General features: G+C 47.1%; 1 protein-coding gene across 1 annotated transcript in view; it reads left to right on the top strand.

Moving 5' to 3' along the window:
- Window positions 1–19,041, top strand: part of LOC149344173 (cytochrome P450 3A9-like) — a 119,150-nt gene that overhangs the window by 31,647 nt on the left and 68,462 nt on the right. Inside the window, exon 4 of the mRNA XM_089546194.1 lies at window positions 5,669–5,765. Within this exon, the coding sequence (XP_089402320.1) occupies window positions 5,669–5,765 (97 nt within the window). The remainder of the gene's footprint in view (window positions 1–5,668; window positions 5,766–19,041) is intronic.

Here is a 19,041-nt window from a genome sequence, read left to right as displayed (position 1 = left end):
ACCCACTTCTAAAATTCCCGATGAGAACTTCAAGTCGCCTTAGCTATAGCCACCCCATAGCCGGTACCAAGACCCGTATATTAGCAATGAATAGTTCATTTTTCCCCAATGCAATAATATGGTGGAATGCCATACCTAACGACATAGTTTTATGCAACGATTGAAAATCCTTTCGTACAGAACTCGCCCGTCATCTTCAGAATAAGTGAATTCCTTATCATTTTTACCACGTATTGATCACTGACTTTCATCTGTGCTCGCTGCCGCAAGCGAATTTTTTTCTTTGTATGCTTTCACTGCACATGTAAACCATTTATTATTTTTCTTTATTTTTTTTCTCTTTAGCCTTTGAAGTTCGTAGTGTGCGTTCATTGTGCGTGTGCTTTTTATGCTTCTTTTATATGAATTGTAGCCCCTCCTTATGCAATGCCCTCGGGCCTTTAAGGATGAAATAAATGAAATGAAATACACAGAGGGCAATTTCATTAGCAATACATATAAGAAAGTTAATGTAGCAGGGGAGTTCTACAAAAATCTTTACAGTTGCCAATACAATCAGGAAGGCAATGAAACAGCCAGTAGCGCACAGCAATGGGAAATCCCGCGGAGAGGAAGTGCAGAAAGTCGTACGATCAATGCAAAGAGAGAATGTAGCTGGCTAATGTGAGCTAACAGCAGATCTGTTCAAGGATGGTGTAAAGAATGTGCTATAAAAACTAGCCACGCTGTATACAAAATGACTTAGGACATCGCGCGTACCAGAACTTAACATTATCTTAATTCATAAGAAACGCGATGTCAAGGACCTGAAAAACTACACACCGATCAGCTTGCTGTCTGTTGCCTGTAAGGTATTCGCTAGGTAGCCGCCAATAGGGTTAGGATTGCCTTACACTTTAATCAGCCACAAGAACAGGCAGGCTATTGTAAAAGATACCCAACAATCGACAACATTCACAATATCAATCATGCAGCTGATAGATAAATGCTCATAATATAACCAACACCTATTTATAGCCTTCATTGATTACGAGAAAGCATTTGACTCAGAGGAAACCTCAGCTGTCATGCAGGTATTCCGGAATCAGGTCGTAGAAGAGTCTTATCCAAAAACACTGGAAGATATCTATAACGTCTGCACAGCTACCATAGTCATCTGTAAAGTTAGCAATAAAATTTCAATATGAAAGGATATTAGGCAGGGAGGCACGATCACGCCAATGGTTTTCACCGCCCATTTGCAAGAGGTATCAAGAGGTTTAGATTAGGAACACTTCGGAGAAGGTTTAAAGAATGCCTTAGTAATCTGTGATTTGATTATGACATAAAATTGCTATGTCACTAAGGGAGAATGAGGAAGCATGATCAATGACTTAGACAGGCAGAGCAGAACGGTTGATCTAAAAATTAATATGCAGAAAACCTAAGTAAAGTTCAACAGTCTATCAAGAGAACAGCAGTCTACGATTAGTAGCGAGGCTCTGGAAGTCGTAAGGAAATACGTCTACCTGGGCTTGTAGGGTCCGCAAAACTGCGTCATGAGAGCGAAATAACCAGACGAATAACAATGGTGTGGAGCGCATATGGCATGTTCTCCAGGATCATGAATGGCAGTCTACCAATATCCCTCAAGAGAGAAGTTATTAACAGTTGTATCTTACCACTAGTCACCAATGGGGCTGAAACGTGCAGGCTGACGAAAAAAATTCAACTTAAATTTAATAGAACACAGCGAGCTAGGGGAAGGGGAATGGTCGGGGTAAGTTTAAGGGACAATAAGAGGAGAAAGTGGGCCCGCGAACAAACACTAGTTAATGACATCCTAGTCTGAATCAATATGAAATGGGCTTGGGCATGGCGTGTAATGTTAAGTCAAGATAACTGATGGTCCTTAGGTGTAACTGAGTTGATATCAAGAGAAGACAAGCGTACCAGGGGCGGTAGCAAGTTAGGTGGGTGGAGGATGTAAGTCTGCGAGGATGAGGTGGCCGCAGCTGGCACAGGAAAGGGTTACTTGGAGCGATATTGGAGAGGCGATCTTCCTGCGGTGGACGTAGTAAGGCTGATGATTGGCTTGTTATACACTTCATAAGGCTATGGGCCTGGAAGGGTTGCAAGTTACAACGGTTGCCCTTATTGTGCACGCTTAAGAAATACTTGGCCTGGCTTCTAGATCCCAATTTCCTCTTATGTCTTACTGTTTGGCGTACAGCCCCGGTTTCAGGATCCATGGGATTAGCATACAGATAGAAGTAGCAGCCTGAAATTATTACCCGCTGTCACAACGTAGCTAGCGTACGTCGTGGTAAAGAGTCTGAGGAGTGCCTCCGAAGGGGAACACGGGAATGCGCCGACAAAATATGAAAGGCTGAAAACGGCGCCGCGTGTAATTTTCGTGTTTCTCGGCCTAAGCGAGTGAGGAATGGTTCTTTTTCCGAAGTCTGTTCGAAACACGAGACGACGACAGGGCATCTCGGGTGGACCGGCGCTGTGCGTTTTTTTTATCGTTGTTGCTAGCTAGCCAGAGCGGCTAACAGCGACGGGTGTATTTTAAATTGTGTTTCTCTCTTCTCATTGTAACATCTTCTAGTAAGCTACGGTGGTTTACTGCGAGGCGTGTGTTTGATTTTTCGTACTCTTTTGCGTTGTGACGTCTTACACCAGTAAGTTGGCGGGCAAGTCATATATTGGCTAAACAGGAAGGTTTGGCAGCAGAATAGTCTATTGGTTGAGGATGTAGTTTTGGCGCGAATGCACTGAGATGGGTGCGCTCGAAGGAGAGCGCCGGAGGTTGGCTGTGTGGCAGCGGAACAGACCGGTCGTCTGAGGCCGGTTATGGGCTCGGGACCGTGCGTCGAGTTGGACACGTGGCCAGACAGGTGTCACAAAATTCGGTGCATATATGAAACAAACAATCAAAAACAGCTCCGCGCGGACGCATCTCGCTAGCGCGGGTCGTAAAACGCAGGAGAAGGAAACCCCGGAGAGTTAGCCTTGTGTGCGTGGCTGCCCCCTCCACCACCGCTTGCCGACACGGCGCGCGGGAGGACTGCATCAGCCATCACGTCGAATGTTCTAGACTGTTCCAGTCGGTTTTATGCGGTGTCGACAGAGAGGGCGTAGCCTTGCGTGTGCTGAGATGCCCTCGATCTTTTCACTCGCGCGTGGGCGGCGGCGCCACGACAAAAAGTTCTCGATGTTCCTCAAAGCCACTCCCGGCTTTTCACCAATAACGACGCGCGCCCGGCGCGAGAAGTAGAAGGAGACTACACGGCCGATACTGTGTATCTGCGCCCCTGTCTTGGCACGTAGAACAAAGAGACGCGGACCAAGCCTATATAAGAAGGACGTTGACCGCTGTCGGTTAGTCCGAGCCGCCGTGCCTGGTGAACAAATTGTGTTTTGTTTGTTTACCTCTGTCATGTGCTAGTGCACTTTAGGTACAATATCCCTCTTGTATTGTAACATCTCTCGAGTGTAACTTTGCACAAGTTGTATTGTTTTGTTAATCACTTTGTATGAGTTTGTACTAGTGAATGTGAAATCCTCTGTATCGTCTCATTGCTGTATAAACTTTGCTTTGTTTGTGAACCTTTGGCTCCGGCCCATTCTCTGGCTTGCGACCGGCGACAGGTGTGCACCAAACGACCAAAAACCTCTTGTCACTTAGCAGCTGGTCTCCGCTGACCTTGCCACGCTGAGTCGAAGGAATCTCTTTTGAATTCGAGACCGCTACCTGCACACGCCCTAAGGGTGTCTGGGAACGCACGCTAAAGTCCACCAAGTTGGGTGACAACGGGTTGGCCGTGTGGTGGCCGGTGGTTGCCGGGAATCGTGGAAGTTTGGGGTTTATTTTTAGTTAAAATGGCGGGGCCGAAACCTTCCGGTATGTATAAATCAGTTTTGTAGATATGGTAATAAATAACTTCTTGACGAACTCCCCAGTCACGAAGAACGTCCCCAGCATCACTCACAAGACCCGCCTTCTACCACTTCACGTCAGCATCAAGACAACAATAACATCGACATCGACGAGAGTGGAAAAAATTCGTGACACCGGTCTTTTCAGTTATACTCATTTAAACAAAAACCCTTCCTTAGTCTGGATGAACTGGAATTCATGTGATTTTTATGGCATGTGTGCAGAAATTGTGAATAAAAAGCTCTAGTGTAAACACAAAAGGCAGCCCTCTTTTAGTGACACATAGTGAATAAATCTCGACCAACCCTCATGTTTAATGTCTTCTTAGGCAAGGAATAGGGTTGAATTAATTCAATTCCATATTTTATTTGTTTTCTGGAATACTAGTTGGTCTGTGGGGTTAAAAGTTGCAGTCACCAACTTGACGAGACTCTAGAGCCCTTTACAAGGCTGCAGTAGATGTTGGTTCCAGAGTAGCGTTACAAAATTAATTACAAAACGATGCAGAAAAAATGAGCCAAGAATAGACACCTGCAACAAGATTTTTCGTAGCGATCGATACCCTTCTTTTGGAAAGTCATAAAAATTCTTACTTACATTGGGGGGGGGGGGGGGGGGGGCTCTGTTTGCGTTTATTTAGGAACACTGGTAGATTATGATGTATTGATTGAAACTGTAGTACTAAGCCGGAAGTTCCCGTTAAAGAAGTAGTAGTTTTAGGTAGCAACAGTGCCATCGAACAGAGCAAACTTTAACGGTCGTGTCTAAACAATACCTCGCGCTCTCTTGCGTAGGGTTTCTTTAGTCTATTTCTGCCGCTGTTGCAAGCATGTATTGGAAACACAAAATTAGAAGCAAAACAGGATAAGAAATTCAAGGCGCCTGAACGAAAGCCCAGACTCAAAAAAGCAGGCAGGGATTCCTTGTGTCCGCAAAATATCGAACCAGCCTAAGAAGACTTCACTACGCTCATATGTCGAGATCATTTTTTGAGCCACCTCAGAACTGCCAGAAATACATAAAATGCTAGCTTTTAAAAAAAAAAAAGCCATCAGTAATATGCACTAACAAGGAAAAAAGAATTGTGTTGTCTCCAATGGAGGTGGTGGTCACCGAGTGCCTCTGTCAAGCGGCATATAACACACCGCACAAACTGGTAGACGCAGCAAAGGGAGACTACGAGGACGCGATCGCAAATGGATCGATGTAATAAAGGGCACATGGCGAAGCACTGTTTTGCGTTCAGGTTTTGGCCTGAATATGATCGTCGCACCAACTTATATTCCCGAGTGATTGCAGAACCAGCAGTCTTATACTCCTCGTTTGGGTGAGCGTTCCATACGTTGCGTTCCTGATAAGGAACTGAAGTCGATAAGGTGGCCTCAAAATGGCCGTGTTTGATTAGCACAGCAGTAAACGCAACTTCAGTAGTGATGGCCTTGAATTTCTCGAAAGCCTTCATGTCATTACCCGCTCAATACAGGGAAAGCTCTAAAATGATCATCAAATGTTTCCAAATTTTGGTTTATTTAAAAAAGCGGTACATTACCTTCAGTTTCATGATAATAAAAGGTGCGATCTGCGTGCTTATGATAAGCAGCAGTCGTAGTATTTTTGGCCTTTTATTAGCCCCTCAAATATCATCTCAATATTTTCATTTGGGATCAGTCCCTTGATGCGAAATGAAAGCGCAATTGATAGTTCACTGTCGCAAACTGCTAATCACGGTGCACTAAAACAATGCAGGTTCTACAACGGAGCGCTGCCTTTCCTGTTGGTCAAGGACTTGGAGCTGTTGAAAAAGGTGTTGGTCGAAGAATGGCACGTATTTGCAGACAGAGGGGTTCGTACCTTGTCGCTTTACAATGATCATTACTTTAGATTATTATCTCTGCCTAGAGGCTGCTGTGATTTCCAGGATAAAAGAAGCGATTTATGTCCAATATATTTACGCGAAGTCTCCAAAAAAGAAGTAGATTCCAAACGAGGAGGAGAACTTACCCCTTAGCATCCACATCAGCGCCGTCATATGGCTACAAATGAAATCTGTACAGCTGTCCTAGAAACTTCGCCGTTCAAGCAAAAATCTTCCTGAACCGGGGTCAAAGCTGCAGCCGCCGCCTCTCTGCGGCAATCACTCTATCAACTAACCTAACCAGAACAGCTAGTAGGCAGCTAGCTTTTCCCTGTGGCCGTAAACCTGCGCAAAGGTTGATATAAGTACAGTCTGGGACAAAAGCCTCCGGACCACGTGTTCCTCAAACGAAGCTCACAGCTCTACTATCAGACAGCGGCTGGAGGCCGCACTTGTGCAGATGAAAGAACAAAAAGTTCACTTTTACCTCCACAAAGGTAGTCTCCAGACCCCGACTAATAGCAGAGCTACCGGCTTCGTTAGAGGAACACGTGGTCCGGAGACTTTTGTCCCCGACTGTACTTCGGTGAGGTTTAAGTATTTGGCCCGAAACGATGACGATTCTTGTGCCGTTAAGATCCCTTGCGTGAATGATCTCGAGAATATGGCAGTTTCAGAACACTGGTAAACTGTCCTTTAATAAGCAGATCTGGCGTCCGAACTGCGCGCAAATGACTGCAACTACTTTAATCTGCATTCTTTTAATGCATTCTAAAGCAGCCCGCAAAACCACTTGAAACTGTTGCACATGAATGCTCGTATATTCGCAATAATCGTGGCATATTAAATAATCTATTTATGTGGTTATTTCATTGAAGGAGTCTGAGCCCCGCTTTGAACAATACAGGAATAATGCCTGAGTTTGGTTGAGGAAGTTTCGTGGCTGTCTGCGTACTGCAGACAGAAAAGCGTGAGGTCATATCTAGATTTTCAATGGTCAGAAATAATATAGAATGTCTTATTGTGCAGTTAGATGCAGGCGAGACTATAGTAGTCCATAGGCCACCAGCAGGGATCAAATTACAATTTTTTCAACGGCTTGAATGCGTTCTTCTTTTCCTGGGCAGCTCAGTGCGTCTCTTTTCAATCACGGATGAGGTGAATGTTCTTGTACTCTCAGAACATACAGGCAAGTCAAATGAAAAACAAATTTTTTTGCATGTGTGAATATGTTTACAGAATCGACCGCTATGATTCTGGAAATATTTTGTTCCCTTATCAGTGACTCTGACTGGTGACCTGTTTTGAACAAACAAGTCCCAAAGAAGGCATATGATGCGTTTTCTGTAAACTTATGTGATGTTACGATCAGGCTTGCTTATTAAAGACGAACAGTTTTCGTAGGGATGTATCAGTCGAGCTATTTTTAAAATGTTAAATAGAAAGAAAAAAGATGTATCATTCATTTGTTAAATATCTTGAAGCCACAAAGTTCAATGAATTCAAGAAGTATAGAAATATGGTAAACTCGTTGGTAAAAAACAATAGTCAGCATTACGGGCAGAAATGTGCAAAAATAACGACCGTTCCCAGAAGGACATGAAACAAAGTTAAAGAAACCATGGGCAGGTTTGCATACTGCAACGCATAATGGCGTTTTGTCGGGCTTTGCAGCTGCAATCGCCATAAGTAGCTTCGTTGTGTCTGGCTCAAAATCTACCTACATTAAAAGAAACAAAATACAATCGAGCCACTAGGACTATTGATGTAAATTCATTCGAATTAACGCCCATGACACCTTTCGAAGTCAACTGGACAATCGTTATGCTAAAAAATAACGTAGCAACTGGCTACGGCGGTATTTCGTTTGGGCCGTAAAATGTGTCACTCATGTAATATCTATTTCTGTGCCTTATATCATCAATTGCATATTTCAGACTGAAGAGTTTCCAGTTCGTTTAAAGGCTGCACTTGTAAATACTGTTTTCAAGGAAAGTGACAGCTACAGATTGAGAAACTACCAGCCAATTTCAGTCTTGCAGTCCTGTCCAAACTCTTTAAAAAGCCATCAGCGTCAGGATCTAGAAGCTGTTCGATAAATATAATCTAGTGAGTGATATAGGCAGCACAGATTTTTTTTAATCTTGCCAGTCAAATCAGCCTTGCTTAATGGTATGATTAAAAATTTCGAACAACGGTTGTTCACGCTTCAACAATTTCTAAACCTGCGGAAAGCATTTGATTGTGTCTGCCACTAGGTACTTCTAGTGAAACTCAATAAGTCTATGATCTACAGATTCCTTTAAAATTAATAAAAAGATATCTATCCAGCCGTTATCATTATGTTCGTATGAATAAATACGCGTCTAGGCTCCTTCAGGTAAAAAGAAGTTCCACAAGCATTTATTCTCGGAACTTTCAACATCGTAACACAAATAAATAGTTTATGCTCTCTTCTAAGTGCAGCAAAACTAATTAGGTCGGCAGATGACACCGACGTCCTATTCTTTAGCCATTTACTGCCTAAAATTGAACATGCTGTTAGTAGCTGTTTGTTCCGCCTGTCTTGTTGGTTTAACATGAATAAGATATGGTGCAGTGTTGACGTTGATTAAAAAAAAATCTTAGAGCCACCCGCCGTGCTGGCCTAGTGGTTACGGTGCTCGGCTGTTGATCCGAAAGACGCTGGTTCGATCCCGGCCGAGGCGGCCAAATTTGGAAGGAGGCGAAGTTCTGGAGGCCCGCGTACTCTGCGATATCAGTGTACGTTAAAGAACCCCAGGTGGTCGAAATTTCCGGAGCCCTTCACTACGGCGTCCCTCATAGCCTGAGTCGCTTTGGAACGTTAAACCCCATAAACCAAACCAAAGGAAAGTCTTCGTGCCTGTAAATAAGTTTAAGGAACGTGTCATAGAAATCTTGCTTGACTGTAAAAAGGATAAGCTCATGACAAAGCAAAAAATTTTAGGTGGGTAGTTTGAAAGAAACTAATCCTGGAATTTTCTTCTTCAAAGCTCCGTATCACTTCAAATGTAGGCTGCCTCTTCAAGATTTCTCCGGTTTTTCCTTAGTGATTGTTTAGCGTCTTTAGTACTCGTGTTTTCATTCCAAGCTTTCCTGCTATACCTTAGTCTGGGGCACCACCGAAAGTCAAAATTACAAAGAATTTATTATTTTGCAGCAGGAGGTGTTAACCATAATTGAGCAATATCACTGCCCACCGTAAAGCTGCGAACTTTCCTGAGACACCCAATGTTAAAGCCAATCAAATTTATTATTTCATATCCCTTAAAAACAATCAAAAAGATTTATAATGCACGACAATTCTGGGCAAATAGTGCGTACACACTTCACAAAGAAAATTTAAGAACGCCCAAAATAATTATAAACCACGGCGTATTCAATATCAGACACGTAGCATGCTAAACCGAACATAGAAATTTACCAACTACGGTGCCGATATCTAAAAAGAACTATTGGAGCTATGTTGATTGAAAATAATAAAGAATTCACTTAAGTTCCTGATACTTAAATCCTTAATTTGTGTGCGTATGTAAGTGTACGTGTGACTGCACAATTTCTTTTCAATCTTGCTATTGCGTATGGCTATCATGTTGTAAAGTTGTAATGGTAATGTTCAGAATTATAACTAATATTTATAATATTTATGTCATATTTTTTTGAGTCAGTATCTGCGGTTAATGTTTTCCGACATGCTGACATGACTTATCGCTTTTTCTGTCAGTGCTCTTTAGCATTTTCTTGAAATTATTTTACCCAATGTCCCTAATCTGAAATATCATTCCGCCATTCTATGTCTAATCAGTGTCAACCTAAGCTGTAAAACGGGTAACAGCTATCGTCACGTGATTCGCCTGTTTATTCTTCTCCTTTATCAGCCTCACAAACAAACGAATCAATGAGATTCATAAAGAGTAATTACTTCTTAAATAAAAACTACTTAAAGTGAGGGCTTTCCTCTAAATTATTTGGACCAATACGGTTTGGTTTAGTTTGGTTTATGGGGTTTAACGTCCCAAAGCGACTAAGGCTATGAGAGACGCCGTAGTGGAGGGCTCCGGAAATTTCGACCACCTGGGGTTCTTTAACGTGGACTGACATCGCACAATACGGTTCCCTCTTCAAGTTTTTATCGATTCGGCCTGGCCCTTTCATATGCTAGCCGTTATGGTTGGCTCAGCTAGTAGATCAACTGTCTCGGAATGGCGGTAGCTTGGAGTTCAATCCCAGAGCACGGTCGAATTTTTCTTCACCTGCTAAGCTGCTGAAAAAGCTGTATATAATTTCTTTATAGTTGTATGGCCGCATTGAGGACGACACTCATCAGTAATACTGCCAAGGAAAAACGTTCTATTTGGAGGTTGCATTGTCTCTTGATATCTGTGAGGCAGCTGCTGTAATCTCCGTCCCATCGATTACATTTTTCCTGAAGAAAGAAGCTTGCCATGCAAAGGAAATCTACAAGACTCAGTGATCTTCATTTATTTATTTACTTAGTATACTTCAAGGCTTCCTCCTATAAGAGGAAGTGCATGGGCGGTGAGATTTAACAAGCGACGATAAACAATGCGTGATTATGGATGTTCATGGTCGTCTTAGAGGCTTGAAATGACAGCGGTCTGTTGTCGCTGCAGTTTCGTCCGAAGGTCGTTCGAGCCTTTGATAGTATATAGGTAGAAGGACCGCTGAAATGTGACAGTATGAACATGCTGAGGATAAATTTCGCTGGGATGGATGTGACGGGAAAAGTGTTGCGCAAGTCCTGCTCTATGAAAAACATCTTTGGTAAAGCCAGACGTGCGATATCTGCAGGCCACGGCAATTGTGGGGATATTAAGACTTTATATTAGAGTACTGTTTATTTTCTTACAAGAGCAATGATAAAACATGAGCCTATTTGCCCGGTTTCGGGCTAACTCGAGAAGGTTGTTAGTTTAGACATAAAGGGGGGGGGGGGGGGGCGGATGAGGCATCTTCAAGTTACTAACGCACGAGAGCCGCATAGGCAAGTAGTTCGTTAGAAAAGGACCCTAGGAAAAGCGTAAGGCATAGACTCACTAGCGCACGATTAACAAAGCTTGAAATTTTATGAACATGCCATTTCTATCTACATTGGAAACACCAAGATATTTAGTACTGATATATGCTCGTATGTGAAGTTTCACGTACCGAGAAGAGATTTAGCTTATGAAGGACGCCCTAGTCGGAGGTTCTGTACTAATTTAGACCACCTATTTCTTTTTAACATGAGTTTACATAGCACAGCATAATGGTGGGTTTGAATTATGCCTCAGGCGAAGTACTACCACCGCGGCCGGGTTTCACTACCGCGACCTTCGACCAAGGTATTAAGCATGAAATGCTTTTAGCTCCCGTTGTCGGCAGTGTGGTGACGTCACGCCGAGACCGAGAGCCATCATCCGGGCACTGAATTCCACTCAACCGGTCTCTGAAACGAGAACATCCGGGCACCGTACGAGACTTAACGAGATTCAACGAGACTCTCTAAGCCCTCCTACGGGACCGGCATACAAGCGCCGGTTGCTCTACAAACGAGTCACAAAAAATAACTGCTGCCAGTGCCTTCTCAATGTTTATCAAGATATCAGTCGAGCTGTGCATTTGATAATGCACGGAATTTCAATTTCCAATTTCTAATAACGCGTGGAAAAAGCACATACACGCCACAATACACATCGTTGTCATACGTGATCTGTTAGGGGCTTTGAGAGAAGGCCGCTTAGAGAAAGAGGGGAGCTCCAGAGCGAGAACGGCTTTCAGCTCAAAAACTGCTTTCGCGTGCTCCCCAAGGATGGCGCTGCGGTCCTACACTCACACATGTAAAAGACCGGCCGCAGGGCCTTCGTGCTCTTTCCCCCTCTGGCAGGCAGATGTATACACGCACGCGGAGTATTCGAACGCGCTGCATATACATTCTTGTCAGGCCTGCGTCTCGTCGTGTCCGCGTACGCTTCTGCATCGTCCTGGATTTCAATGCCGCCACCGTCACAGCTGCTTAAGCCGAGCAATGTTTCGAACGCGCTGCATATACATTCTTGTCAGGCCTGCGTCTCGTCGTGTCCGCGTACGCTTCTGCATCGTCCTGGATTTCAATGCCGCCACCGTCACAGCTGCTTAAGCCGAGCTATGTTTCGAACGCGCTGCATATACATTCTTGTCAGGTCTGCGTCTCGTCGTGTCCGCATACGCTTCTGCATCGTCCTGGATTTCAATGCCGCCACCGTCACAGCTGCTTAAGCCGAGCAATGTTTCGAACGCGCTGCATATACATTCTTGTCAGGCCTGCGTCTCGTCGTGGCCGCGTACGCTTCTGCATCGTCCTGGATTTCAATGCCGCCACCGTCACAGCTGCTTAAGCCGAGCAATGGAGCCTGTGTTAGGCCCGTAAACATTTCATGCTTACTCTACTCTCGGTTACGGGAGAGGCATTTTTTTAAACGAGTGAGAGAGTCATATGGGATCGCTCTGTAAATACTCAGTGGAAGTGACATAGCTGCAGTGACGATGAAAAAAGGTAGTGGACTCTTGCTAACCTTAAGTAAGACTCCACTACCTTGGGTCCGAAGAGTAGTAAAGATAAGAGATTAGTCACCAATACCGCCAAATATTCACTTACATCGACTTCTTATAAACTACTGGAACACATAATTCACAATCAAATATAAAACTTCATCGAAACTAACAATTTTTTTACTAAATACCATGGATTCACTAGGGGCTACTTAACTTGCACGGACCTAGTCAAAACTATTCATTACTTACCTCATCTATTAACAATGGAACGCAGATTGATGCAGTATTTATGGCTTTTTCAAAAAGCTTTTGACAGGGTCACTCACGAAAAGTTAATTTATAAATTAGACACAATACTTCATAACAAAAAATTAGTAACATGCTTTCAAACAGAGAACAATTAGTGGTTTTTAACCATCATTATTCTGATAGTCTTACATTTCTCTCCCGCGCCCCGCAAGGCTCTGTTCTTGGGCCTCAGTTGTTTTTAACATATAATAATGATATGGTCGCTAACATTCCTGTGAAAGGAAGACTTTACGCTGATGACTGTGTTATATATACTGAAGTAAGACGCGTGTCAGATCAACTACTACTTAATAGTGCTTTGCAAAACTTTTCTGCATGGTGTGGTGCAATGAAAATGTCCATTAACTTTGAAAAACATTAATGAGGATCTCTACTAACTACTACTCTACTAACTGCGTGACACTTTCAGGAGCAACACAATATAATTATCTAGGGTTCTGGGTTAATAACAATCTTAGCTGGAATAAACATATTTATTTCATAACGTGCAACGCTTTTCGTAAGTTGTGTTTCTTAAGACGAGCATTGCGATTTGCTACCCCATCTGTCCGCCTTCTTGCCTACAAATGTGTTGTTCTACCTACCCTAGGTTGTGCTGCTATCATTTCAAACCCGTTCGCTCAGACTAACATCAGAGAGGGTTCAAAAGTTAATCAAAGATGGCCTGCCAGCAATAACTGAGCGAAATTGTTTTGCGCGACTTAAATTCATGTATCAAATTATTAAAGGGCAGTACAAAACTAAACTCACCGATTAGCTTGCTTTTCATCTGAATATGCGACCTCGCAACGACATGAACTAAGTTTCAATCCTTGCGTCCGCAATACCTGCTTTTTTTAACCATTCCGCCACGCCAGCTCTTTAGTTTTTCTTTCTTTCATGGTATTTATTTTCATGGTTTTGTACAGAAAGGATATATATACTGTAATGTGGAAACTCGCACAGTTCTTGTGGTCGGGCACAGTCCTTGACCCAGCAGTGCTGCTCAGCAGGCCGGCGTTCGCAAGCGCGCACCCGAGCTTCGTCAGCTTCGTCTTCTGTCTTCTTCTGTCATCTTCCTCTCCTTCGGCAGCGCTAGCCGCTGAGGCAGCAAACCCCAATTCTCTTTATTACAATACCCCCGGGGTGAAAAGGCGCCATCCTGGCGGCCTAAGGGCACGAGACGAGAGCTGGGTCGTAGTAAGGCTTCAGGCGGTCTAAGTGCACGATTTCACGGCCGCGGCGGCGATGGTCCGACGAAGGCGTGATGGGCTCCACAAGATAATTAACTGGCGATGTCTGCTGAACAACGCGATAGGGGCCCTGGTATTTGCTCAGCAGTTTTGTAGACTGTCCTGGGCTGGAGGAGGGCACCCAAAGCCAAACCAAGGAGTCCGGAAGATAATGCGGCGGCAGACCGGGAGAAGCGGCGCGGGAGCTGTTCTGACGGTGCTGGTCGTGTGAGGTAAAGGAACGCGCGAGTTGGCGGCATTCTTCGGCATGCGCAGCGGCCTGAGAGACGGTTGTAAATTCGGACGAATCGGGGCGGTAAGGGAGTATGGTGTCCATGATGGAGGAAGGCTCGCGTCCGTACAGAAGAAAATACGGGGAAAAACCAGTAGTGGCTTGCGTTGCAGAGTTGTAGGCGTATGTAACGAAAGGTAGAACGCGGTCCCAGTCTGAGTGATCGGCAGAAATGTACTTGGCCATCATGTCTCCGAGGGTCCGGTTAAAGCGCTCGGTCATGCCGTTGGTCTGCGGATGGTACGAAGACGTCGTGCGGTGAACGATATGACACTCCCGAAGGAGGGCTTACACGACGCCGGACAAGAAGACGCGACCCCGGTCGCTGAGCAATTCCTGAGGCGCACCGTGACGAAGAATGAGGTTCTGAAGTATGAAACCGGCTACGTCAGAGGCCGTCGCAGCTGGCAACGAGGCAGTTTCGGCATAGCGCGTGAGATGATCCATGGCGACGATGATCCAGCGGTGCCCCGCGGCAGTGATGGGAAGAGGGCCATAAAGGTCTATTCCAACACGGTCGAATGGCCGGGCGGGACACGGTAAAGGTTGCAGAGGAGCAGGTGAGTGCGGTGGAGGGTTCTTGCGACGCTGACATTCCAGGCAAGAGCGTACGTACTGGCGGACAAAACGGTACATGCCCCGCCAATAATACCGAAGGCATAGGCGGGTAAAAGTTTTCAGGAGACCGGCATGAGCGCATTGCGGGTCATCGTGGTAACTGGCACAAATGGCGGAGCGGAGATGCCTTGGAATCACGAGCAGCCATTTGCGACCATCGGGGAGGTAGTTCCGACGGTACAGCAGCTGGTCGCGCACGGCAAAGTGATGGGCTTGACGTCGGAGCGCTCGAGAAGGGAGGCGCGCTGAGCTGTTGGCTAGCAAATCCAGAAGAGAAGCAATCCAAGGATCCTTGCGCTGCTCAGAAGCCATATCAATAGTGTCGAGAGAAGGTGTGAGGCCGGAAATAGATGGTGGGTCAGGCTCAGAGGTCACAGGGGAGCGCGAGAGAGCGTCGGCGTCGGAGTGTTTACGACCGGAACGATAAATGACCCGAATGTCGTAATCTTGTAAACGCAGAGCCCAACGAGCGAGGCGGCCAGATGGATCTTTGAGTGACGACAGCCAACAAAGGGCATGGTGATCGGTAATGACATCGAACGGGCGCCCGTATAAGTAAGGACGAAATTTTGTGATCGCCCAAATAATCGCCAAACATTCTTTTTCTGTGACGGAATAATTAGTCTCCGCTTTGGTGAGCGCACGGCTGGCGTAAGCAACGACGTACTCATTGAAACCAGGTTTCCGCTGGGCTAGAACGGCACCGAGACCAATGCCGCTGGCGTCTGTGTGCAGTTCTGTTGGCGCGGAAGGGTCGAAATGGCGCAAGATCGGAGGAGAGCTGAGGAGCTGGCGCAGCGTTCCAAAAGCCTCGTCGCATGCAGGGGACCAAGCCGACAAGTCGTGGCTACCAGCGAGATGTTGCGTCAGCGGGGCGATAACGGCAGCAAAATTCTTGATGAAACGGCGAAAGTAGGAGCAAAGGCCAAGAAAGCTTCTGAGTTCTTTCAGAGATGTGGGCTTGGGGAAATCAGCAACTGCGCGGAGCTTGGCAGGATCCGGGAGTACACCATCCTTGGACACGACGTGGCCTAGGATAGTCAGCTGTCGAGCGCCGAAGCGACACTTTTTCAAGTTCAGCTGCAGGCCAGCGTCACTGAGACAGCGAAGAACACTCTCGAGGCGAAGAAGATGAGACGCAAAATTTTGGGAGAAGATGACAACGTCGTCCAAGTAGCAGAGGCATGTCTGCCATTTAAGGCCACGGAGGATGTTGTCCATCATACGCTCAAAAGTGGCAGGCGCGTTGCAGAGACCGAAGGGCATCACATTAAATTCATACAGTCCATCAGGCGTGATGAAAGCTGTTTTCGGGCGATCGACGTCGGCCATCGGCACCTGCCAGTACCCAGAGCGCAGATCCAACGAAGAAAAGTACTCCGCTCCCTGCAGGCAATCCAGCGCGTCGTCTATACGAGGCAGGGGGTAGACGTCCTTCCGAGTAATTTTGTTTAGCCGGCGGTAGTCGACGCAGAATCTAATGGATCCGTCCTTTTTCTTGACGAGCACGACCGGAGAAGCCCACGGGCTGTGAGAGGGCTGGATCACGCCGCGATGTAGCATGTCGTTCACCTGTTCATCAATGATGCGGCGCTCGGCGGAGGAGACGCGGTAAGGGCGTTGGCGCAAGGGCCCATGGGTGCCAGTGTCGATATGGTGGCGAACCGCTGCGGCACGACCCAACGGTGCTTGAGGAGAGTCGAAGGATGCGCGGAAGCGCTGCAGCAAAGCGATGAGCTGGGCGCGGTGGTGAGGTGGTAGAGCGGCATCGACAGAACGGGAAAACATATCCGGTGAGGACGGGTCGGCGACGTCGGCGGGAGGAGTGAGGGCGTTGATGTCATGGGCGTCAGCGTCATCAAGGACAGGAGAAGCGTCGTCGAGATCGATGACATCAACCGTGCCAAGCGATTCTCCCCGAAGTAAAGTAGTGGGGAAAGGCAACGGGTTCGCGACGTACAGAGCGCCACAACCACCAGCAAGTGTGAGCACGGCATGAGGGAGCAAGACAGACTTGCGGTGCGCACAAAGAGGTGAGGGTGAATAAAGGACAGTAGCGTCAGAGAGGGCAGCACAAGTCAGCGGCACGAGAACAGAAGATAAAGGTGGCACGTCGACGTCGTCAGCGGCGAGAATAGGCGCGGCGGTAACAGGGGAGGCGTCCACAAGAGCATCACACAGCGGCGACAAATCAATTTCCGCACGTGCACAGTCAATGATGGTGTGATGCGCGGACAGAAAATCCCACCCGAGGATGATGTCATGAGAGGAGCGGGCGAGAACGAAGAACTCAATGGTGTATGGGAGGCCTTGGATGACGAGGCGGGCAGTGCACGCTGCGATAGGGCGAATGGGGTCAGCGCTGGCGGTGCGAAGCGAAAGGTCGGAAAGCGGCGTCATCACTTTTTTTAATTTGCGGCACAAGTTACGACTAATGATGGACACGGCAGCACCAGTGTCAATAAGCGCGTCAACAGGAATACCTTCAACGATAACTTCAATAACGTTCATAGGGCTTGAGACGGTCGTTGACGGCGCAGTTCTTGCCTCCGGAACTGCGGCGCCTAGTTTTCCGCTTGAAGAGGTGGGGACCGGCGGCGCATAGGAGAGAGCGAACGGCGTCGAGGAGACGGTGACCGATGGCTTCGGTTGTAAGAGTCGGAGCGAGGCGGAGAGGGATTCGGAGGCGGCAGAGGAGAAGAGACAGGGACGGAGGGAAATGAAGCGCCGTACGTTGGCGAGCGCCCGTAGTCGTAAGGACCGGATCCTCGCGTGCGGCACCAGCGGGCCACATGACCAGCGAGACCGCAGGCATAGCATATGGGGCGGTTATCAGGGGTGCGCCACGGATTCACAGGGCGGGGACCGGTGCGAGGCAAAGGATGGTGAGTGCGTGGCAGTGCAGGGGCGAGCTGCTGCTGAGGGTAGACGTTGACAGGCGGCGCATAAGTTGGAAGAACCGGCTGAGGTCGTGGCCGGACGACTGCTTCTGCGTATGTCAACGGTGCAGTGACCAGAGTAGGTGAATTAGTGGGCGGCAGGACCTCAGCTACCTGCTCCTGGATTACACGCTGAATCGAAGGCGATAGTGATGGCGTTGTGGCGGGTTGGGAGGTAACCATCGATAACTGACGGGCGACCTCCTCTCGCACACTGCTTGATGTGCTGAAGAAGGGTCGGCTGGTCGTTAGCAGGACCGCCTACCGCCAAGCTCGAAAGGTTGTCGTCCGTGCAAATGACACGCCGGGTGGCATGACGCTGTTTTCGGAGCTCGTCGTAGCTCTGACACAAAGAGACGACGTCTGAGACGGTTTGAGGATCTTTAGACACGAGCATTTGAAATGCGTCGTCCTCAATCCCTTTCAGAATGTGCTTGATTTTGTCACCCTCGCTCATAGATGGATTGAGCCGTTTACACAAGTCAACAACGTCCTCGATGTAGCTGGTGAAATTCTCGCCATTTTGCTGGGCACGACTGCGCAGACGTTGTTCGGCGCGAAGTTTTCGGACAGCGGGGCGGCCGAAGACGTCAGTCAGGCTGGTTTTGAGAGCCGCCCAGGTAGTAAAATCCGCCTCGTGGTTGCGGAACCACAAGTTGGCGACGTCAGTCAAGTAGAAGATGACGTTCGTGAGCTTAACGACGTCATCCCATTTGTTGTAGGCGCTCACGCGTTCGTAAGAGGCCAGCCAATCTTCTACGTCGGTGTCGTCAGTGCCGCTGAAGACTGTCGGGTCGCGCTGACGGACGGCACCGGAACAGATGACAGCCTGCGCAGGTTGGACCGAGGTGTCGGACGTCGTGGTAGAGCCTGGTATCCTGGGCATCGTGGCGTAGTTCCACGGGGAGAACAAGGAGCACCTCCACCAAGTGTAATGTGGAAACTCGCACAGTTCTTGTGGTCGGGCACAGTCCTTGACCCAGCAGTGCTGCTCAGCAGGCCGGCGTTCGCAAGCGCGCACCCGAGCTTCGTCAGCTTCGTCTTCTGTCTTCTTCTGTCATCTTCCTCTCCTTCGGCAGCGCTAGCCGCTGAGGCAGCAAACCCCAATTCTCTTTATTACAATAGATATGTGTCTGTGTATACACACACAAAAAAACTATTTACAGTGAACCTCGGTAGGCGCTACGTGGCACAAACATGATAGGAAACGTAGAACTAAAAGACCGGTAAGGATATAGAGCGCATCAGGAGAGGAAACCAATCCGGTATAAAGTGCAGCTCTTTGTAAATGTCCGTTACCTGCAGCAACATTCGGCTAAAATGAATTCTGGGAGAAACGA

Source organism: Amblyomma mixtum, chromosome 5 (genome assembly GCF_055824585.1).
Source record: "Amblyomma mixtum isolate Tamu chromosome 5, ASM5582458v1, whole genome shotgun sequence".
Classification (NCBI taxonomy): Eukaryota; Metazoa; Arthropoda; class Arachnida; order Ixodida; family Ixodidae; genus Amblyomma; species Amblyomma mixtum.
This window is presented reverse-complemented; position numbering and strand designations above follow the sequence as displayed.